General features: G+C 41.0%; 1 protein-coding gene and 1 pseudogene across 2 annotated transcripts; one reads left to right on the top strand and one right to left on the bottom strand.

Annotated features, from left to right (window-relative positions):
* Window positions 1-7,854: 7,854 nt before the first annotated feature.
* Window positions 7,855-10,874, top strand: LOC120104620 (uncharacterized). Its single transcript, XM_088724184.1, has 4 exons — window positions 7,855-8,033; window positions 8,180-9,230; window positions 9,324-9,519; window positions 10,813-10,874. The coding sequence occupies exons 1-4, from the start codon at window positions 7,855-7,857 to the stop codon at window positions 10,872-10,874; spliced, it is 1,488 nt and encodes a 495-aa protein (XP_088580310.1).
* Window positions 10,875-18,515: 7,641 nt separating this feature from the next.
* LOC103716669 (subtilisin-like protease 4 pseudogene) lies at window positions 18,516-21,569 on the bottom strand (annotated as a pseudogene). The gene has a single exon (XR_015987785.2). The product of XR_015987785.2 is annotated as a subtilisin-like protease 4 pseudogene (transcript).
* Window positions 21,570-23,722: the final 2,153 nt, after the last annotated feature.

The following is a 23,722-nucleotide window of genomic DNA, read 5'->3' as shown; positions in this document are numbered from 1 at the left end:
TGGACTTGTGTTTTGATGTTTTGGTGCGGAAGCGTATTGACTAGGATTAGGCGTTTGCCTTTGAGGGCTCTGATACCAAGAAAGAAACGAGCATAAAAGGAAGAGATAGTTTTGAATTGTTTGGCTTGGTTACTATTTGCTTGTATCTCAGTTCAATATATAGATATTTACAAGTAATAGAATTCAGTATCTAAAGGAGTACAGTTAGGATTCACAACAGCTACATTTGTTACAGACGTTAGGAAGAGTTCGAATCTGTCAAATTGATTGAGATGGCAAAACTAATTGAGATTTTTTTGCATAATTTTTGCACTGCTCCCTAACTGGGTCTTGTGATACTCTAACATTCTTTAGGGCAGTTGTCTTTATATACCCTAAGCCTGGATGGATGGAGGCTCTCATAAGTATCATTCTAGGATTTCAAAAAGTGCTTTGGAAGATGTAGTTATTCCTAACCAACTAAATCTAATAAGCAATATAAGAGATCAATGCAACCCCAATACTCTGAATACCTCTAAAAGATTTCTCTTTAATAACTTGGAAGAAATTAGTATTAGAGAGGGTGAGGATAGTAGATACATTAGAGAAGGATTTATCTCCAAATCTAGGTCACCAACCTACGATCCAAAATAATATGAGAGATAGATTCCTCAATATCGAGGCATAAATGATATTGCTGACTTATTTATAAGCGGCAACCCAATCTGCGGTACTACTGGCTTCCTTACAAACATGTTTTGCTTCAAAAGAGTAAAGAGTAGCGACTAGCAACCATTTGCCAGCAATGCTATACTAGAGGATGGAAACTAGCCTCTAGAGATAATGAAGTAAATAGCTATCTAATAATTGTCAAATAATCCCTCTCCAAAAAATGTGCAGGGCTCTCAAAAGTTTATAGCATAAGTCAAATCTTTCCATGCTACCTGCAATTTTGCCATCGGAACTGTAGTATCAAAAACTTCGACTCTGCCTGTAGCTATAACAAAATCCATGGAGCTTTTGATGATATAACCCAAACCACCATAAGCACCTTTATTTTAGATGCTGCCATCGAAGCTATTCTTGAGGAAACAAGAAAGTGGTGGCTCTCAACAAAAATGAATCACCTAAGGAAGCATACAACATGCAAACGAGGAGCCACAGATTTCCTTGCTATCAAGGATCCTCCCGGGGTAGTCACCTGGATGAATTCCTGAGCTTGGATGTAGGCTTTTATAGTAATCAATCTGAGAAGCTAGAGAAGCAAATCAATCAAATACTTTTGATTTGTGGGAAATTGATTTGATGAATTTTTTTAGCTGTAGAAGGTTGAGGCAGCAAATCATTTCAGAATCTTGTCTAAGAATGCTAAACTATTAAGGATTTCCATCACAATCTCAAAATAATCTCATTACCTTTTTTAAAAAACATTTGTGAAGCTCTATTAATAGCCTCCGAGTACCAATCCAAGAAAAATTTTAATCCAGACCGTCTCTAGCTAAAGGGCCCATATAACTATTTTTTTTAAAAAAAAATACATATCATCACTAACTTATAACTAAATATCTTGATTATTTTTCGATCAAGAAAATATTAGCATTCAACCAAGGACCATAAAATATCCATTTTAGATCTTTTCTTTGAAGCCAAGATCACTACAAAGCATCAATCAAAATGCGTATGAAAATTTTCACCTTGCGTAAGCTTGCTGGTAACCATGCTCCATAGAAACCACGCTAGTTTTCAATGTGCAGTGGAGTCTGGTGAAACTCATAGATTGGGTTAAGGTTCCGGCCGGAGAACCGGGGAATAAGAGACATGAATAGGAAAAGAAATGTCCAACGATAAGAGTCCATTAAAATGGATGTTCGACTACATGAAACTCTATCCAAGTTGCAGACTCTCAAACAAACTATATGTATATATAATATGGATTTACAAACAAAAGCAAGCCGACTTTTGTCGTCCGGTCGGGAAGAAGGTGGCACTTCCGCCATTATTCGTAAGAAAACAGAGGGTTACAAACAGATGGCCAGTGCCCACGATATAGGAAGCTATCCACAGATAACGTGACTTCTGACTCTTTTTGGCTCTATCACTTTAACTCTACCGTTTTTGGACTATTAACAGTTTTACTTCTATTAAAATTTATTAATTAATTGATTATGCCAAACTTAATTGGTTTTATCAAATTTTACGGTGTTTGATTTGTAATTGATTGTGCCAAATTTAGTCGGTGTTACCAAACTTCGTCAGTCTCCTAATCTATATAAAGTCTGCTCGTGTACAATGTAACAAACAGGCAGAAATACAATTTTCCTCTTTTTTCTTCAATTTCAACATGGTATCAAAACCACCGATCATATAACATGCTGCCGTCCTCTCTTCCACTTTTTTGTGGTGGTCGTTGTCACTCGCACATCTCTTGTTTCTCCTGTCTTGTTTGGGAGTAGCCGGAGCTTCGGCCTCGGCGGCTTTCAAATTCTCCTTCTTCTCATCGAAATCCTGATAAAATTTTAATTTTCTTTCTTTCTTCTTTTTCTCTTTAATTGCTTTTTGTTATTTTTTTAAATTTTTTGTTTGACTTTCGATCGAAAGGTGATGCTGCTGGCCCACTTGGATCCTCAGCGCTATACTATTTTTTTTTTAACTCTAAAAAAACAAAAATCTAGCAGCAAACTGTATCATCAGAAGCTTGGGGGGTAAATTTGACAGGTGCGGTCACGCTCCAAACCCCGACACTAGCATGTCAAACTGTACTGTCAGAAGCTTGGCAGTAAACTTGGCAGGTGCGGCCTCGTTTCAAACCCCAGCAGCAACACATTAAACCGTACCATCAGAACCTTGACAGGTAAACTTGGCAGTCGCATCAAACCGTACCGTCAGAAACTTAGTATCTACTTTACCACCTTGAAATTGAGGGGAGATGTTAAAATCCATTGATTGATTGGTTGTGCCAAACTTAGTCGGCTTTACCAAACTTCATCTTGATTGATTGTACCAAACTTAGCCGAACTTACCAAAATTCGTCAGCTCCCTAATCTATATAAAAGTTGCTCCTATATATTGTAATAGACAAACAGAAATACAATTCTCTTTCACTTTATGGTCGTCATCGTCGTTCATAAATCTTCTGTTCCTTCTGCCTCATTTGGGGGTATTCGGAGCTCCGACCTCGGCGACTTTCAAAGCTCCTGGCTTCTCATTGGGATTCTTATAAAATTATAGTCTTCTTTTTTTTCCCTTTTTTTATTATTTTTTATTATTTTTTTGACTTTCGATCGGAAGGCGACACCGGCCATTACTCAAAAAAATTTTAAAAAAAAAATTGCCCTGCTTCCCTCGACAAGATCGTCTACCGGAGCCGCTCCGGCGGCCTCCTCGACGTGCCCTCAAGAAGTTCCCGGGCTCCTACTGGCGCGCCCTCTTCGACTCCCGCGTCGGCCGCACCACCAGGCCTTACGGATCCGGCGTCTGGAGCAAGAAGAAGTGGGTCCTCCCCAACGACTCCGTCGTCCGGCGCCGCATGGTGAAGCTCCTCTCCGCATGGTGCGCTTCTCGGTCATGCCCGCCCCCGGCGCGTCGCAGTCGAACGTGAAGGGCTTGCGGCTTACGTACATGTCCTGGAGATGCTTCTCGTCCAAGACAAACTACCACCAAAACCCTTCTCTCTTCCCCTTTCCTCTCCACGAAAGTGTCCACTCCAAGGTCCAGAACCTGCTTCCTCCTCGCTAGGGCCCTCCGCGCCCAACTTGATCTCGAGAAGTGCCGGAGCGGGCGAGAGAACCTGCTTCCAACTCCACATCCCCCCTCTTTTTCTTCAATTTCAACGGCTTCCATCCAGTGAGACCAACCTCAAGAAGCGTTCCATGTTTCGCTTGAGAAGGTCGCTGTGAACCGCGCCTTCTCGTTGGCTTCAGTAAAGAACAGCTGCATAGGATTCACGGCCACCAGAACCCCTCTCGGAGCCGTAACTTGAACCGTGTACTCCGATCTTGGCTCTCCCACATTCGTCACAGTCCGGGGGACCGCCAACCTATGGCCATTTTCACTATTTGAAGTCACCATGAACGACCCACCATCGCACTCACTTCAGGCCACAGAGGTACCCAAAGTAATCATCCGAGTTCTTGTGATGGCTCCTGCGGGTGTGTATTTAGTCTCATTCCTTCGCGTTCTTTCTTGATGCTATATACTTGGTGATCAATTCCATGTTGCTTATAAACGTCAGCATAGGTTTTAAAAAGCCTTGGGAGAGGCAAGATTTTTTGTAGTGTCATGTTTTTCCCAGCCCAAGAAATAGAAAAAAAGAAGTATAAATCTGTCAACCGGGAATTGATGCTAGGGGTGGCAAAATATGACCCGACTCGCCAATCTGACCCGTGTTCGACCCGCCATAAATAGGTTTGGGTTTGGCCTAAACAGGTTCGGATCGTAAACAGGTCGATCCATTTAACCTATTTATTAATTGGGTCAGATACGGGTTTTAAATGTCTGATCCGTTTAAACCGTTTAACTCGTTTAACTGTTGGGCAGGTTAAATAGGTCTAAACAGGTTAAACAGGTTAAACAGGTCTAAACAGGTTAAACGGGTCTAAACAAGTCTAAACAGGTCGGGTTGGGCAGGTTAAATAGGTTGGGTTGGGCAGGTTAAACAGGTCTAAACAGGTTAAACGGGTCAGGTTGGGCAAAGAGGTTAAACAGGCCGGGTCGGGTTGGGTAAACAGGTTACCTGTTTATTAAACAGGTTAAACGGGTCGGGTCGGGTTACCTGTTTAATAAACAGGTCAGGTTCATGTTGTAATTTCTGACCTGTTTAATAAACAGGTCGGGTTCAGGTTTATGACTTTCTGACTCGACCTGCATGTGACCCGACCCAACCTATTTAACCAAACGGGGGGGGGGGGGGGGTTAGGGGGTTACCTGTTCTTATCAAAAAAAAAATGGTGAAAAAACCAACCTTCAGCTCTCGCCAATTCTGATATAAATGGATGCCGAGTATATATACAGGCTCACATAATTATGCGGATGTCCAAGTGCTACCATCTATCTCATACATGGGGGCAAAATTATCCAAGCCAATCTAAGTATAGATATGATTAAAAAATTCTATCTTTTCACAAATTTGATTATAGGATTTTTTTATGCAACATTGCCACAAATTAAGACCAATGCTATTCAGAAAAAACTCAATTATAGAGATTTTTTAATGCAAAATTGCTGCCAAAGATAAATTTACTCAAACAAATACGTAATTTAAGTAGTCACGAGCAACAAGACAAGAATCCATGCAGGATATAATCAAATATAAACTGTAGCACAAAGATCAAGCATCCAATATGGTTTAAGTAAATTGGCCTCCACCATCGAATTTTGGTTCCAATGGTGCAACTCTCTCATTCGAAATAGAGCCCGGAGGGGCATCTTATTTTTGCAAATTTTAAGTCAAAGTTGGCAAATTTATTGGTCTTCCTCTGGGTCCCTATTTCGAAAGAAACAGAAAACCGAAAGCGTGGCTCTCTGGCCCTCCGCCTCACCAACGACAATCTATGAGGATAAGGAGGAGGAGTAGAAGGAGCTTTCATTGAAGTATAGTCCACGCGGAGACTCTTCGACCCTTCGCTGGCCTCCCTCGGCCTCCCCTTTCTCTTTCTTTTTCTCTCTCTCGTTCTCCCTCTCCTCTCTCTCTTCTACTATGTTGGTACAGGGCCAAACAGCCCAGAACCATACCAACTTGTGCTGCTAGGCAATTGGTCCAAGGCCCAATACTGGCACAACAGACGTTGATATTAGGTCTCAACTCCACGAGCATTGGCTCGGCATCTGACTCAGGAGGATGCCTAGATCGATATGTACCATTCTGGCCATTACGAGTAAGGCTGGATAGAGTTTAGGAGCAAGATCCATTACATCGAGAAGCCAAATCGTATGCTAAACTTTTGAAGGCTATAACTTGGTGATACAGCGTCCGATTGAGATGAATTTTTTTTAATCGAGCAGTTTTTCGATATCTACGATATGACACCCCATCCTTTAAGGATTAGAGCCTGGCCAAATTGCATCGTTTGGGGATTGAAACAGGACGATTACCAAAATTTATTATGCGGGTAAGATTTTGACCGGGTATAGCTCGTTGATATAGAAGTTGAAATCTACCTTATCAAAATTTTTAGCTTTTTCTTGAGAATTTCTACTAGTGATGTCTATTTTAAAAAAGAGTCCCAATAGGATTAGGAAGAAGAATCCGATCCAAATTATATAGGAGCAGACCTCACCATTATATAGAGACTATGTATCTCGATTTTTTAATCATCAATAAAAGAAAAATAGGCTTAAGTCCTACTTTCGCAATTATTCTATTTTCTTCTAGTTATCTTTCGAGAGATTCAACTTGAGCGGGTTGAAAAAAATTCTTTCTTTTAGATCGAATAGGTGTCCCTAAGGTTGGGCTTTAGCCTTGATAGAATGGATGTAGGATAGAAAGAATAGACCCTCCTAATCTCGAAATAAACAAATAAATATATCCTGTTTAAATGCAATTACTCAAGATTTCAACAAAGGTATAGCACACTTACTAGCATCACAGTTCCAGTCAAACAAATATACACACAAGGAGCTTTTGGAAGTATACAAGCAAAAACCAAGGAGGCTGATGTATACAAGCAAAATGTTAGGCAAAAATGAGGACGGACACTCAAGAAGAAGTTGGTTAGAATTCTTAAGAATAAAATTTGGAAGAAGGATAATTTTTAGCGTAAATTAATTCCCGACCCTCCCCTTGACTACTGTATAATGCTAAGTCCCTGTTGACCCAAACCATGTTTACCGGTCCAAGATTAGAGATAATCTTAATTACCGGTCCATAACAGAGGTTTGTTTTTTTTTTTTTCCCGAAGCTGCCCTTTCGTTGCCGTTAAGGTTGAAAATGTGGAATCAGTTGGGAAATGGACCGCAAAGAGGGGAATATGGCTTGGATTCTCCATTGGAATCGTGGAGAAACTGGATTTCTCCATTGGCAGCGAGTCGGGGAGATCATTCGCATGGGATATGGCTCGGATTCTTCGATTTTGCTTCTTGGATCCGGAAGAATCAAGCGGAAAGGGGAGACTTTGAAGCGGAAGAAACTACAGTTCAGATTGTTCAGGGATATTTCTTCTACCAAAAATAATCAAGTGGAAAATTCCGGTTGAAATACTATTCTGTGATTTCTGGAAAATTCAGGTTCCTCCTTTTTTGTTTGCTTAGAGTCCCTTTCGATATCTAGCGGTAATGGTTTCATTGCACAATAGTAATAGAGGTTAAATTGCTACTCCAATTTCTCTTAATTTACTGAGGCATCCCTCTGTTCTCCTATGTTTCCCGAATTTTATTGGACGAAAATCCTGTTTTAGCCGGCATATCTTGTTGTGTGTCTGCCATTGCTCATATAGTGTTTAGAGACATAAACGTGTGACTTCCATTGCTGATTTCATATTCCAAATAAAGTTGCTATCCCTCTTTTCTCCTCTGTTTCCCAACTTTGATCAAATGAAAACCCTGTTTTAGCTGCTGGATTATCTTGATGTTTTTCTGCCATTGCTCATATACTGTTTGGAGACCTAAACGTGTGACTCTCATTGCTGATATCATATCTGAGAAATAGTTGCTGTGTCAGCATTCCCTTCGCTTCATTGTTGTAATAGCATTCGGAACTTCAATCATTTCCCCTTTTTTCATTTTTCTATTGTTATGGCTTCCAAAAAAAGAAATAGCCCTGTTTTCATGGCTATTTGTTCTTATGGTAGCGAAGCTCTTATTATTTCCATCTCCGAGGACACAAATCTCGATCAAATTTACAAAGAAATAGTGGATAGGTGGAGACATCTGTCTGATACAATGGTAGAAGTTAAATATTTTATTCCAAACAAGTCTAGAATGGTTGTTTCGCTCCTGGGGGATAATGATGTTCGGAAAATGCATCAAATACACGTCAACTTAAATGCGCCGGTGATCGAGTTGGTTGTTAGTTATATTCCATGCTTGATCGAAGGAGCCGATGTCGTAATTGATATGAGGTAATGCAGTAGTTAATTGCATCTTTTTCTATTTTGGTAATCTTAGTTTAACTCTTTGTTGTATTGCATATTTCACATATTAGTTTTTTCATGTTAATCACTAATTTAATAGTTAGTATGCTGAATTTTTGTTAAACTTATTGTAGGGATAGTGGCCTAGCCCAAAATGTTGAGTGCAGTTGCCGATCAAAAATTTTTTCAAAAGGTAGCTCAAGTAATTTCGGTCGAGTTGTTGAAGAAACAAGAGCGGCAATCGAAGAGCAACCTAGTCAAAGAAAATCTTTGGATGCTTGGAAAACTTCCATTGAGGGTGTTGGTCAGGAGTTCAATGATGTGGAAACTCTTCGCGACACGATTCGCAACTTTTGCATTGCAAATTGTAGAGATTTTGTATTTGTGAAGAACGATCGCCTGCGAGTGACCGTGGAATGTGCATACGAAGGATGTGAATGGCGTATCCATGCTTCCCGACTTGGAAATCAAGAAAGTTTTGCAATTAAAAAAATGAATAGTCAGCATACATGTGGCGGAGGGTTGCAAGTCCGGTCGCATCCTAAGGCTTCGAAACGTTGGGTTTCAAACATAGTTAAAGAAAAACTTCAAGATATGCCGTTATATAGGCCGACTGATATCGTAAAGGATATTCGTCGAGAATATGGTGTTGAATTGCCGTATCATCAAGCTTGGCATGGCAAAGAGGTGGCTATGAAGGACCTTTATGGTCACAGATCAAAATCTTATGACCGGATACGCTGGTATTGCGATGCCATTCTTGAGACCAACTCTGGCAGCATAGCGGAGTATGAAACTATTGAAGGTCGATTCAGACGCCTATTCATTTCATTTCATGCTTCAGTAGTGGGTTTCATAAGAGGTTGTAGACCTTTGATTTTTATGGGTGGAACATTTATAAAGCATAAGGATGGAGGAGTAGTTCTTGGTGCGACTTCCAAAGATGCGAACGACGATATGTTTCCTATTGCTTACGGTGTGGTCGATACGGAGACTGATGACAATTGGGACTGGTTTTGTCGGAATTTGAAAGAAGCAATTTATAGTTGCATTGAGTGGCGAAGTGAGCAGATCACATTTATGACGGATAGACATCAAGGAATTATTAAATCAGTGCCGAAGTACTTTCCTGGTAGTTACCACTCATATTGTTTCCGTCATGTGAAAGACAACTTCAAGAATCAGGTATGTATAGTCATATTTTTAATTTTCAGCATAGAATATATCTAACTAATTTAGGATGTTGATGATCTCATCCTTTTATTATTGTTAATGCAGGTGCTTGTCCATTATTGTGCAAGTGAGAGAAAAAGACTGCTCGATTTACTAAATGCTGCTGCTTATACTCCAAGGCTGAATGTTTTCCACAAAATAATTAGCAAGCTTACATTAGATGCTCCAGGGAGTAGAACTTTTCTCCTGCATGCAAATCCGAAGCATTGGGCAAATGCAGTATTTCCAGGTCCACGATGGGGTATTATGACATCTAACGTGGCAGAGTGTTTCAACAGTTGGATCTTGGAGGCTCGCCATCTTTCCGTGCCTCAGTTGGTTGACCATATTAGGATTCAAATAATGACATTGATGCATGAACGGCGTAATCGAGGTTACAATATTCAAACAAATCTATGCCCAGATGCAGAGAAAGTATTGCATAGAAATGCAGAAGACGGTCGGAGATTATCCGTATTTACGTCAAACATAATGATATATGACGTAAAGGATACAAACTACTCTTGCGAAGTTGACCTCCAGAATAACAAATGCTCTTGCGGCGAGTGGCACATATTCCGCATGCCATGTAAGCATGCATGTGCATGCATTGAGAAGGCTGGTAGATCACTGTACCACTTCACTGATAATTGTTTCAAAACTGAAATGTATAGAGCAACATATGCCGAAGCTATTAGTCCAATTCCTGATATCGAGGAGCCCTATAGTGCCTCAGATGAGATTCATATTTTACCCCCAATCATAAAGACTCGACCAGGTAGGCCAAAAAAAAAGAGAAGACCTTCGCAAGGGGAGTTAGTACGTCATATAAAATGTGGACGCTGCGGAAAGCTTGGGCACAACAGAAGAACTTGTAATGTGGCCATCGACTAAATATTTTGGAGATTAGGTGTAATGTATGGAGATCTGAATTTTTTATTTTTGTCGTAGTCATTTGCTTCTTATTTTGTTGTGGAAGAATTTTGCAGAAACAATTGATGTCAATGAAATGAATTGCATTGTTCTCTGGAAATTCAGATGATTGCGTGTCTCTATACCGATTGGTAGTAAGCAACCCATGGCACACCTCTGGTTGTGCAACATATCAGACATATGTACTACGCAGCATACAGTAATCCGAAGCACACCGTTTATTAGTACTGGAACACTGTATTTATAGCAAATAAAAGGAGTTAATATAATATGGTACACCAAGGCACACTGTTAATATTCATTGAAAGTTCCTGGCACCATGTTAAGTGTACTTCGAACACAATCTGTGAATCCTGGCACACATTCCATACTGGTGCACACTTCATTGGATTGCAATGGAACGCATTTAAGTATGATTGGAATCCACTTCTAGAAGCCTGGCACATAAATGTTCATTCTACGCAAACAGTAAACTATGCTTGGAACACATTTCAGTATGTGGTGTGCACACTTATAAAAGCCTGGCACTCATTTTTTGAAGGTTTGCACCCAACAACAATTGCTTGGAACACACTTGTTTTAGACAATGTCAGATTTTTGAGTTGCTTTGAAACAATTTCAGATACTTTAGTGTGCCATTTGCCCCGGCACACTCTTACTGTTGATGATATTGGACAAATATAAGACAGAAGCTTCTTGAAATTCAGATGATTGCGTGTCTCTATACCGATTAGTAGTAAGCAACCCATGGCACACCATGGCACACCTCTGGTTGTGCAACATGTCAGACATATGTACTACGCAGCATACAGTAATCCGAAGCACACCGTTTATTAGTACTGGAACACTGTATTTATAGCAAATAAAAGGAGTTAATATAATATGGTACACCAAGGCACACTGTCAAAATTCATTGAAAGTTCCTGGCACCATGTTAAGTGTACTTCGAACACAATCTGTGAATCCTGGCACACATTCCATACTACTGGTGCACACTTCATTGGATTGCAATGGAACGCATTTAAGTATGATTGGAATCCACTTCTAGAAGCCTGGCACATAAATGTTCATTCTACGCAAACAGTAAACTATGCTTGGAAGGCACACCTCTGGTTGTGCAACATGTCAGACATATGTACTACGCAGCATACAGTAATCCGAAGCACACCGTTTATTAGTACTGGAACACTGTATTTATAGCAAATAAAAGGAGTTAATATAATATGGTACACCAAGGCACACTGTCAAAATTCATTGAAAGTTCCTGGCACCATGTTAAGTGTACTTCGAACAGAATCTGTGAATCCTGGTACACATTCCATACTGGTGCACACTTCATTGGATTGCAATGGAACGCATTTAAGTATGATTGGAATCCACTTCTAGAAGCCTGGCACATAAATGTTCATTCTACGCAAACAGTAAACTATGCTTGGAACACATTTCAGTATGTGGTGTGCACACTTATAAAAGCCTGGCACTCATTTTTTGAAGGTTTGCACCCAACAACAATTGCTTGGAACACACTTGTTTTAGACAATGTCAGATTTTTGAGTTGCTTTGAAACAATTTCAGATACTTTAGTGTGCCATTTGCCCCGGCACACTATTATTGTTGATGATATTGGACAAATATAAGACAGAAGCTTCTTGAAATTCAGATGATTCGCAAACAGTAAACTATGCTTGGAACGCATTTAAGTATGAGTGGAACCCACATATAAATCCCAAGCACACAACTGAGACTTCTATTAAAACAATTGAACACACTTCTACATTCCTGGCACACAATTAATTACTGTTTGCACGCAACAACGTTTGGTTGGAACACACTAGTTGAATCCTGTCTCGGAAGTTAGTGTTCAACAGAAACATGATTTTCACTTTGTACTTGCATATTTGTCCCGTACACTCAAGGATTGCAAAGTTGGTCATTACTTTACTCAAAACCTGCTTTTCAACTAAAATAAAAACATACCTGTAAGAAAATCAGTATCCCAATCAATTAAATGCAGCATGACAAACCATGGCACCTAGCTTGGCACAAAATTTGTTAATGTTTGCATACATCAACGTTTGGTTGGAACACACTTGTTGTAGTCTATCCCTGGAGGTTGTGTTCAACTGGCTTCTTGCATTTCAGAAAATTCATTGTGCCATCAGAAGCATGGCACACCATGGCACAAAAAAAAATGATGGCGGGGAGTCACAAAAATCAACAAAGACACATTGTCATTGCATCCTTTATATAGCACGACAGCAAAGAGATATAGGCAAATTAGACTGTTGAAAAATCATTCAATTTAATCGTCATAACTGTGTCAACCAGTATAATTACACAGAAATTAAAACTGTTATAAGAATGTTTTACATCTGAAGGCTCTATTCTCTATGCTTATTTTTTCTTCTCGTCATACCACGACCAGAACCTATCAATTGTAAGACAACGAGTATTTAACAATAGTTTTTCTGCAACCCAGGTCCTGTACATAGAGGGATCCTTGAACTCCTCCGGTAATGGTCTGGTAGTGCCACGTATCAGTTCCTCGGCATATATGAGCACATACACCCCGCAATCCACACTATCTAGTGTCTGTTGTGCGCACTCTCTAATTTCTCGAACGGGACAATCAGGGATATGGTATCCAACGCAATCTTCTAGCCAGTGTCTCAAAAATGATGCCTGCAAGAATGTCCACAATATATTATATCTGCTTAACTTGTGATTCAATTTAAAAACAAAAACGATGTAAAAGATTGTACAATTGATACCCACATATTTGATAACGTCATCTGGTACATGGAAGCTCCACATCGAGTTGTAGCATTCAAAACATTGGTTCGTCAAGTCCAGAGCAATTAGATACCAATGCCATCCCATATTCATTGGAATAAATAAATATCTACACTGTTCGAGATCGAAAAGTTGAATTTGCCCTAACCACTTCTGAATACTAGGCTGCAAAGAATCTAAAATCTTTCTGGTAACATCAGCTGTCACATCACGAACGCTTGAAAGATGTTGAACTACAGCAGCCTATTAAATTTATAATGGCACACAATTAAAATGTTTCAAAACGTGGTTCCTCTAATTTAAAATGTTGATGTAAAGAACCTGTATCTCGCAACGCATGTAAATACTTGGATTATCAACGGGCTCAACGTATTCTCGATGGAATAGCTCCAACACAGAAAAATACACGTTCATGACCTGTACTTCAGAAAAAATGTTAAATAAGCAAATGATATAGATTAAACTGAGGTACGTCTCTAATTTACGTACATCACTGCGTAGTGGCCCATCATGAAGGAGCTGGACTATGGCATCACCAGTGCATGATGGTCTCAAATTATTTGCATCTTCCCATTTTGTTTGCCTACGTATTTCATTGACATGTTTAAGGTACTTTATTTGTGAGAAATGTGAAATTGCACAGTTAATAAAAGAAACTTACTCGAAGTTGTTTCCTTGTAGAAAGAAATCAATAGCTTCTTCATAGTAAAGAGGAAGTATACCTTCTCCCTTCCCGTGATACGTTAGTTTTGGTGCCACTTTTATTGACCTTTCAGGCGACGCCGATCTCTCAACATCAATTATGTCACAGGATTGTAGTAATTGCTAAGAACAATTAAAAGTGAAGACAACAATATAAGTTAGCAAAGACATGGGATATTGAATCAGCAGCTGACATATGGATATAGAATTTTAGGAAAAATGAAAATAATGCTATACCTCTTTAGGAGGGAGAGTTTCTTTGACGATTGGAGTAGACCTGTGTAGCTCCATAAGTGCAGTACTTATAGGCAACAGAAACTTACTTGAGTAATCGGGCGAATCATCCAATTTGTTGACTTTCTGTTTTTTGTGTGCCCTTTTATAAGTCTTCGGAAATTGGGATATGGCTTTTGCTTTCTCCGTTGCCTTTCTCTCGCGTGCTCCAAACTTCACGCGCCTGCATAAGGAGGAGACATATTTGGTGGTCGATCCACATTTCTTCTCGCAAGGAGTATCATTCTCCCAAATAACTTGCTAGTATTATGCAATTTTAGTAAATTACAATAATTATTTAATTGTCAAATTATAATTTGCCTTACGATGCAAAAGTTACTCTACCTCCAAGTCATCTGCACTATGGTGCATATCCTCTTCTTCCGCTTCACATTGATCCATAGCATCATCAAAAGGTGTGGCATCTCGAAGGAACTTTTCGCCTTGAACATCAGTGGGCCAAATAACCTGATAGGAATATGCATTTTATGTAACAACAATATACACTACAAATCTATAATCAAATAATGATGTCAAGAAAATAATTACAAACCTCCACCATTTCTTCACTATGTTGCAAATCCTCTAATTCCGCTGCAGCTTGATCCAGAGCTTCACCAACTGCAGTATGATCTTCCCTCACCTGAGAATGTGTGGTATTAAAGTCATACAAAAATACAAGTTCAACAAGAAGATTGAGTTAATAATTCGTCAAACTTTGATTACCATAGTAGAACCGGTCGCATGCTCAGTTCGTTGGTCATCCGACAAGAGACCCTTATCTTGGAGGACCTTTTCGACTATGGACAACCTCTTATCTATCAGGACCAACCGACGATCGTCCCCCCCTGGTCATCCCCAACAGTTTCAGGGTCTTGTAAACTAAAGCCATGTGTTCTTAAACACCTCTCAACCAATCTCATGCGTTTCTCTATGCTTTCCATTGGATGAGGTTCCCTATGGCTAGATGAAGGTAACTAAAACAAAAGAGTTATCCAACTAACTGTATGTATTTCGTTAAAGACTGTTGAAATTATATGTGCGCAAGTTGTTTGTAAGCATGTGCTAGCAAGAATTAATGATGTGCGTAGAAAAGATAGGTGTGTGCCAAATGGAGCTAAGTGTATGCCGGCAAGTGAAAAGTGCATACCGAATGCAAGTAAATAGATGCCTAATGGTTTAAAGTTATTGCTATTGCGAAAGAATAATGGTTAGAGATATGATATATTGTGTGCCATATAGAAATAAGAACTTCCCATCAATTTACAGGAGTGTTCCAAGTGAAGAAAGATGTGTGCCGAGTGGTTGTTAGTGTGTGCTGCCAATAAATATTGATGTCTAGATGCAAGAGTGGTGTGCGCCATATGTACATAAGTGTGTGCCATATGGAAATAAGAACTTCCCATCAATTTACAGGAGTGTTCCAAGTGAAGAAAGATGTGTGCCGAGTGGTTGTTAGTGTGTGCTGCCAATAAATATTGATGTCTAGATGCAAGAGTGGTGTGCGAGATATGATATATTGTGTGCCATATAGAAATAAGAACTTCCCATCAATTTACAGGAGTGTTTCAAGAAAGATGTGTGCCGAGTGGTTGTTAGTGTGTGCTGCCAATAAATATTGATGTCTAGATGCAAGAGTGGTGTGCGCCATATGTACATAAGTGTGTGCCATATGGAAATAAGAACTTCCCATCAATTTACAGGAGTGTTCCAAGTGAAGAAAGATGTGTGCCGAGTGGTTGTTAGTGTGTGCTGCCAATAAATATTGATGTCTAGATGCAAGAGTGGTGTGCGAGATATGATATATTGTGTGCCATATAGAAAGAAGAACTTCCCATCAATTTACAGGAGTGTTCCAAGTCAATAAAGATGTGTGCCGAGTGGTTGTTAGTGTGTGCTGCCAATAAATATTGATGTCTAGATGCAAGAGTGGTGTGCGCCATATGTACATAAGTGTGTGCCATATAGAAAGAAGAACTTCCCATCAATTTACAGGAGTGTTCCAAGTCAATAAAGATGTGTGCCGAGTGGTTGTTAGTGTGTGCTGCCAATAAATATTGATGTCTAGATGCAAGAGTGGTGTGCGCCATATGTACATAAGTGTGTGCCATATGGAAATAAGAACTTCCCATCAATTTACAGGAGTGTTCCAAGTGAAGAAAGATGTGTGCCGAGTGGTTGTTAGTGTGTGCTGCCAATAAATATTGATGTCTAGATGCAAGAGTGGTGTGCGAGATATGATATATTGTGTGCCATATAGAAATAAGAACTTCCCATCAATTTACAGGAGTGTTCCAAGTCAAGAAAGATGTGTGCCGAGTGGTTGTTAGTGTGTGCTGCCAATAAGTATTGATGTCTAGATGCAAGAGTGGTGAGCGCCATATGTACATAAGTGTGTGCCATATGGAAATAAGAACTTTCCATCAATTTAAAGGAATGTTCCAAGTCAAGAAAGATGTGTGCCGAGTGGTTGTCAGTGTGTGCTGCCAAGAAATAATGATGTCTAGATTCAAGAGTGGTGTGTGCTTTATGTACATAAGTGTGTGCCATATAGAAATAATATTTTTCCATCAATTTATAGTAGTGTGCCAAGTCATGAAAGATGTGTGCGTAGCGGTTGTTAGTGTGTGCTGCCAAGAAATAATGATGTCTATCTACAAGAGAGGTGTGTGCCATATGTACATAAGTGTGTGCCGCCAATTGAAAGATACGTGCGAAAGTCTAGAATGATTGTAAGATTTCTGTACAAACATTGAAAATGTTTTGTAAACCCTTTTCCAATGCATCATCTCTTCGCATCTCTATGGAAGCAACGTCTCGTGGCCTTCCTCGCGAGAGAATGTGCAACTCCTCCTCTCTAGGCTCTAGCTTCTCGATCACCTGATGCAAGCGAAAACTTAAGTTTGGCATCAACTCAAATTATTTTCGATGTAAGAAATAATAAGTCAAACCTGATATCGTTTTAAGTTCTTCATGATTTCAGAAATCACGTCCACCTTGCGAGGAAATGAGACATTGCTCCAACGCAGGAGACGTGGATACATGAAGGTGGGTCGTTGGCTTCCAACAAGGCTGTTTGCATGCTCAACAGCCCATGCCTGCAAAAAATCAATATAAACATAAAATTAAAAGTAAATACATATCTTAACAATGAAATTAAAAATAGATATTAAGATGCTTACCACCAAAGCGACCGTGCAGCCATTCATATATTTAGCCGATCCTTTCCCAGTGATATTCCTTGACTGCACACTATCGGCTACACTAGGTATTTATTGGCGAAGAAAAGCAAAAACAGCAAGACCCCAACTATATGAACCTAAGCGGTCTAAATCATCAAGATATGAACATAATGCCTTAGGAACATAATAGTGTATAGTTGGAAAGAGGATAGTCACAAAGACATATAGAACCCACAACTTTGTGAAATCCTCTACATCTTGTTGTCCGCTCTTTCCACCAAGAAATTGTAATCTATTCTTTACTGCATTTCTATTGGCTTTTTTATGGTCCCCCTCAAAAAAACGGATGATGAGGTCAGACGTGACCCTCCCCTTACTATGCAGTTCTACCTCATCGCCCGTCGCACTTAAACCAAGAATTAGTGCAAAATCGCTTCCTACAAAAGGAACTAAAACCTTACCAAACCAAAAACCCTCCTCCTCGTCATCCCAGAAGGAGAGCAGAGTGTCCAGGACAGGCCTACTCTGTTTAATATATGGCAGACCTAGCAAATGGCCAAAAGGTGTGCCGGTGATCCTAACCTTTTGCTCATGAGACAATAACGGAACTAGGGTGACCATAAAATTAACAAAATGGCTGAAGTAGCACCTACCATTGACCATATTTTTAGGGCCAACAGCATGTGCTCTGCGTTTAGTCTTAATTGGAGCCATGAAAATTGTCTGCAACACAAATATATTCAAACACAAATTGTGAATAAAATCAACTGAAAAATAGAAACATATAATTGAGTAAAACATAGACGGGATAATGAATGATTTTAATAAACTATAACAACGAACAGAGGACGAAAGAAATTAAATCCTAAGCATTCGCACATTATGAAAATAAATGCCCAACAATACTATATTACAGTTTATTGCTACGACAACCAAATCAAGAAATTATGATCCAGGGTTTACAAACCGTCGAAGAACCGACAATATGCCTCGGAGAGGGTTTGGGAAGCGAGGTCGAACGAAGCGCCGTCGACCAACGATCAGGGCGAAGACGCGAGCGTCAAGGAAAGCTTCAGGTGTGGGAGTCGACAAAATGCCGTCGTCTCAGAGCTCTCAGTCGGAGACCGGCCGGAAAATAGAGTCGACAGAGGAACTCTCGGTCGGGAGCAAGAGTGATTTCCCGGTGGGTACTTGTTTACGCTCTTAGGGTTTCAAACGGGGGACACCAGATCAACCGGAATCGGTGAGGAAGATGGAAATTTTCGTGGGGAGATAGGATTGCAAAATGGGGGAAATTTGAATCCGCTATTTACGTGTGAAGATAAGTGAAAAAGGGGAAGAGATGAAGCCGAATCCGTAGGGAACTTCAGGGCTATTATCGTCTCAAACAGAAAGAGAGAAACGAGATGGACCGGCTGTTTCGGTATGTACCTCAGGGTTATTTTCGTCTCAAACATAACGGCACAAACGGGATGGACCGGCTGTTACAAATAGAGTAAACAGGGACTAAAAATTATAGTCCGGTCCAACACTGGACCGGCCATTAATTACCCCTAATTTTTATTTATTTCACATCATACAAATGGATGCTTACAACCCTTTATATAGACTTCATGTGACTCTAAAAAATTTCTACATGTAACTCATAACTCTTGACCCTTAATATCTTAACTCATGACTCTTGATATACCCGTGACCCACGACTCTTAAATCTCATATAACTCATGACTCTTCACATTCTACAACTTATGACTCTTAACCTTCTATAATGACTTTTCTGACCCTTAACCTTTCACCTTCTTAACCTTGATTTGACTTTGACTCTCCAGCTAGGATGCTAGTTAGATGCCACATCATCATAAGAATAAGTTTATTATCCAACACAAAAGACGAACACGACTTCAACATTTATTTCTAAGATCATAGGTATGCACCCCAAGAAAGCCAACCCTTCTGCGTGCATTCATGGCCTCCATGGCTCCTTATATCACTGGACCGCCACCATTATTGGACTATTGACGCTTATACTTCCATTGGATATGAGCCACGTCAAAAACCCCTCCTTATATCCCTTGCTTCTGCCATCGCTGGAGAAGGTCACGGTGAACTGCGCCTCCTCGTTGACTTTGGAAAAGGACAGCTGCGTTGGCTTTACGGCCACCGACACCCCTCCCGGAGACATCGTCTGCACCTTGTACACCGATCTTGCCGATCCGACGTTCTTCACCGTTCTCGTCACCTCCAATTTGTAGCCGTTTCTGGTGTTCAAGATCACCATGAACGAAGGATAGTTCAATTCTGCGCCGGAGATTTTCTTAATGCTCGAGCACTTGACTGAGCGACGTACGACGGCGCTGACCTGCCGATCGGTGTATTTCAGGCCGCAGAGGTACGCGGTGTAGTTGTCGGAGTTGATATCGTAGATGAGGCCCGGTTTGTCGGCCCTCGACGGATTCACATGGCCGGCTCCGACGGCGAAGAAGTCGGCCTGGTCTAAGTTCTGGTCAGGAATCATGCTGCCATCGTTGGCGGTTAAGTCGGCGGTCGTCATGATCGCCGACTTGATCGCCGCCGGGGACCAGTCAGGGTGTGTGCTTTTTAGCAGTGCTGCAATCCCGCTAAGGTGGGGTGTGGCCATGGACGTGCCGGAGATTATGTTAAACATGGATGTCGCGCCCGGCGGTCCAACTTCGATGGGCCACGCGGCTAAAACGTTCACGCCGGGGCCGACGATGTCCGGCTTGAGGATGTTTCGGTCGGCCATGTTAGGTCCTCTGGAGGAGAAGTACGCGACCGCCGGAGCCGGAGAAGTTCCGATCACCGTGCCCTTGAAGGTGATCGACGCCGTGGGAGCCGATGCCGAATTGATGTAGGATTTGATCTTCAGTCCGTCGGCATAGCCGACATTGGACGCCGGAAGGACATGGATATCATCCCGGATGGTGAATCCTTCGACTCTGGTGCTGGCAACGATCATGGCCGCGCCTCCGGCCTTCTTGACAGTCACACCCTTGTCCACGTTGCTAATCTGGCCGCCATCACATACCACCACCTTACCTTTGACATCGATGTTGTTCAGCGAGCCAGAGAGACAGAGAGCGGCGCTAGTTCCTCCGAGCACGCCGGGGAACACCAAAGGTAGCAAGGCGGTCTGTAACTCGCGGAGCTGGGATAGCGAATCTCCGCTCCGGAGCTGGGGGTTCACAAGAGGAACCAGGGTGGAGAGGAAGTCGCTAGGCTGGTAGAGAGACTCTCCATCGAAGGTGGCTCCGTTGCCGAGCTCCACCGTGGTCCGAATGGCCCGATCCATGGTGCTCGCGCCGACCGTCAGAATCCATGGCGCTTCGTTCGACAGGGAGCGGGAGGTCGGCCCCGAATTTCCCGCCGCGCAGCTCGGAAAGATGCCCTTCTCCATGGCGCTGAACGTGCCGATGGCGACGGCGTCGTTGTAGAAAGGAACGGAGGATCCCCCGAGGGAGAGCGATACAACATCGACTCCATCCTTGATGGCGCTGTCCAGCCCGGCAAGTATGTCGGAAGACGGGCATCCATTTGCGCCGCACACCTTATACACCGCCAGATGAGCAAAAGGAGCCATCCCGGCGGCAGTACCGGCGGCCTGGCCGGCGACGTTGGCCTTCTCGACGAACATGCCGGTGGCAGTGCCGGCGGTGTGCGTCCCATGTCCCTCCTCATCATACGGTGCTTCCGGCGCTGCACCGGCGTCCAGTCCCTTCATAGCGTTCATTCCTCGGGTGAACGTTCTTGCACCAATGAGCTTGTTGTTGCACTCTCTTGCACCGAACTCGCAAAACCCCTTCCACCTTGCCGGTGGAGGTGGCATCTCATCGTCATCAAAAGAAGGGTGGGTGGGCAAGATTCCAGTGTCGAGAACGCCGACGATCACGCCTTTGCCAAATTTCGCATCGCTCCAGAAGCCCGGGGAGCCGCATCGGAGGCCGAGGAACTCCGGTGTATGTGTGGTTTGAAGAGGAATCAGCCGGTCGGGGTATGCATGAAGGAAGCCGACCTTCTTCTTCACGTCGGCCAGCTCTCCGTCGGTCAGTCTCGCAGCGAAGCCATTGATGACACTGCTGTAGGAGTAGACCAACCGTGCCTCACCTGAGCCCAGAATGTTGGAGGGCAAGAAGGACTCGTACCAATTCTCAAGTTCATCAGGATCATCCGATGAAGTGGAATCGAGGTTCGGGTGTACATGAATTATGTATGTCTTGAGGTCTTCGGTGCTGTTGAGAGGCACCGGCCGTTGGGTTTCACCATTAACCGGCGAGGCGAGGCGAGAAGTGAGAAGAAGGAATAGGAGGATGGTAATGGACATGTTTGGGGTTATCCAGAGTTTGGAGTAGATACCATACAAGTAAGATGGAAGGGCTTTTATAACGCCTGCTACCATTGTTATACATACATATATAGAGTTGTATTGGGTTGATTGGGTCTGTGACTTGTACCGTTGTAGAAGATTAAACTAAAAGAGAGGAGGTGGATGGAGAAGAGAATCATTCTTTGCTACCTTTAGTTTAATACTTCGTTATCTACTCCGTGTTGCCACCAACACACACTACGGGCTCGTTTGGTTCACGAAAAAAGGAGAAAAATATGGTCAACGGGAAAGTAATGAGATGCCTCTTGTTTGGTTGGAGTTTTCAAAAGAGATAGACGGAAAAGCTGTATTCCCATGAAAATATGATTCTAATCAGTAATTAGGCCAAAGAAACAATTTGCATTTAATGAATTTATTTGTATCTGTATTAGTATTAAAATGCTGGAATCACTCCATTTTTTCTTTTTTCCAAAAAAGCCCTTCAGCATTAAAGAAGTATTAAAAAGGCATTAAAGGCCTAATTTTTATTAAGGGCATGATAGGAATTATACATAACTTTTTCAGAAAAATGGATGGCTAACCAAATATAAGTATTTTGGAAATTTGTCACTTTTCCATGGTCAACCAAACATGCCAAAAATACTTTCCTAAGCATCCTCTTTCTAGGAATTTGTTTCTCAGGAATCATATTTCTAGGAGGAAAAATGCTTCCCACGAACCAAACGAGCCCTACAAGAAAAAGAGGCATTAGCGAGCGAAAGATTATATATATATATATAGTGGTTACTCACACCAGTAGTGTGTCAACGCACACAATAAAATCGAAAAAAGTATACGACGAAGAGAACAAAAAACTCTATCCTGATTCTTCCAAAAAACCTCTTCCAAAAAGATGCGCAAAACATTGTGGTTGTTGCATTCTTGAGTGCAAAACAGGACAACTTTGGGATCTATATATAATTTATATTTTGCATTTTATTATGATATGCTATTTTTATCTCTATTTTTTCTGAAATGGATGGATGGGAGGTTGGCAAACTGTTCCCATGTTATGTCTAGAGTGAAATGCATTGTTTTTGATATGGAGAAGTTATTAAGAATAGACGAGAGGTTGGCAAACTGTTACTAGTTTATTAACTACATAAAATAAATCACACCCCTTCTGTCTAGCATAAGATACGTCATAAGACAAACTTAAACGAAACCATATATTACTTTTTGAATATGCGTGGTGAGGTTTCTTGGCAAGTCAATTACGTCATTAATGTGAGATTCATATGAGATGATGGTTGATATATATGTAAAACCTTACTCAAAAATGTTGGCTGAAAAATATTATTTAATTTTTTTAATCCAGGCTAAGGCTTCAAATCCATTCAATATAATTATAAGTACTATAATCGGTTCGTGGTCAGCCCCAATAAATTCATACTGTAGTGTCTCTTAGTCCATATAAGTTATAGGTCAGATCTGTTCTAATACTATTTATAACAATCCAGGACTTCGTCCAAAAAAGCTAGCTAGAATGTATTATTTGGCTTTTTTGATTCTATATAAATATCCAAGATCCATCCAGCAAATAATCTATATGAAACTAAATACACGTTCGCATGAGTCCTCACAATATCAACACATATGATTAAAATTATAGAAAAAATTATACCAGATATAGAGTACGCCATATCAATGATATACCATGCCTATCATATTTTTTTTTTAATTTTTATCTTTTTTTTATATATCATGCGGCATTTCGGATTATCCTCTTTCTCATCTTTTTTGGGATTGTTGCTGTGGTACACGGCTGAAATGGTGTGTATAATTTATCTAGGATAGAGAGGATCCAACTAACCCTTGTAATAAACTAAGAGCTATCTAACTGCTACATGGCTTTAAATACTAGATTCTGAATTTATGGTTGACAATATATCCCTTGACGTCCTCATTCTGACGTGGCACCCAACCAAATCTTCCTACTACTACCAAACAAGTAGGTACACGAGGTACAACCGAAAATTTCCACGCAAGTGTTACTTAAAGTACAAGATGGTCAACTATCGATTGAGGCCTTCTTGCCAAAAGAAATATTTTCCATATCCAAGGTCTTTTTTTTTTGGTCAAAAAAAAAAAAAAGACTGAATAGGGTCTTTAATTATTAGAAAGTTGCCATATGTTACTTGGAATTAAGTTCAAAATTTTTTATGTCCAAAGTCTTCAGCACGTGCTAGTCCGAGTAGAAA

The sequence above is a fragment of the Phoenix dactylifera genome, chromosome 6 (assembly GCF_051530095.1).
Source record: "Phoenix dactylifera cultivar Ajwa chromosome 6, Ajwa_hap1_PhDact_Kaust_v1.1, whole genome shotgun sequence".
Taxonomy (NCBI): domain Eukaryota; kingdom Viridiplantae; phylum Streptophyta; class Magnoliopsida; order Arecales; family Arecaceae; genus Phoenix; species Phoenix dactylifera.
Note: the sequence above shows the minus strand (reverse complement) of the source record. Positions and strands in the feature narration are given on the sequence as shown.

Coding starts and splice junctions, on each gene's coding strand:
- LOC120104620 (XM_088724184.1), top strand. CDS start 7,855: ATGGTAGAAGTTAAATATTTTATTCCAAACAAGTCTAGAATGGTTGTT. Junction 8,034..8,179: donor GATGTCGTAATTGATATGAG/GTAATGCAGTAG, acceptor AACTTATTGTAG/GGATAGTGGCCTAGCCCAAA. Junction 9,520..10,812: donor ATTTCCAGGTCCACGATGGG/GTATTATGACAT, acceptor AAACAATTTCAG/ATACTTTAGTGTGCCATTTG.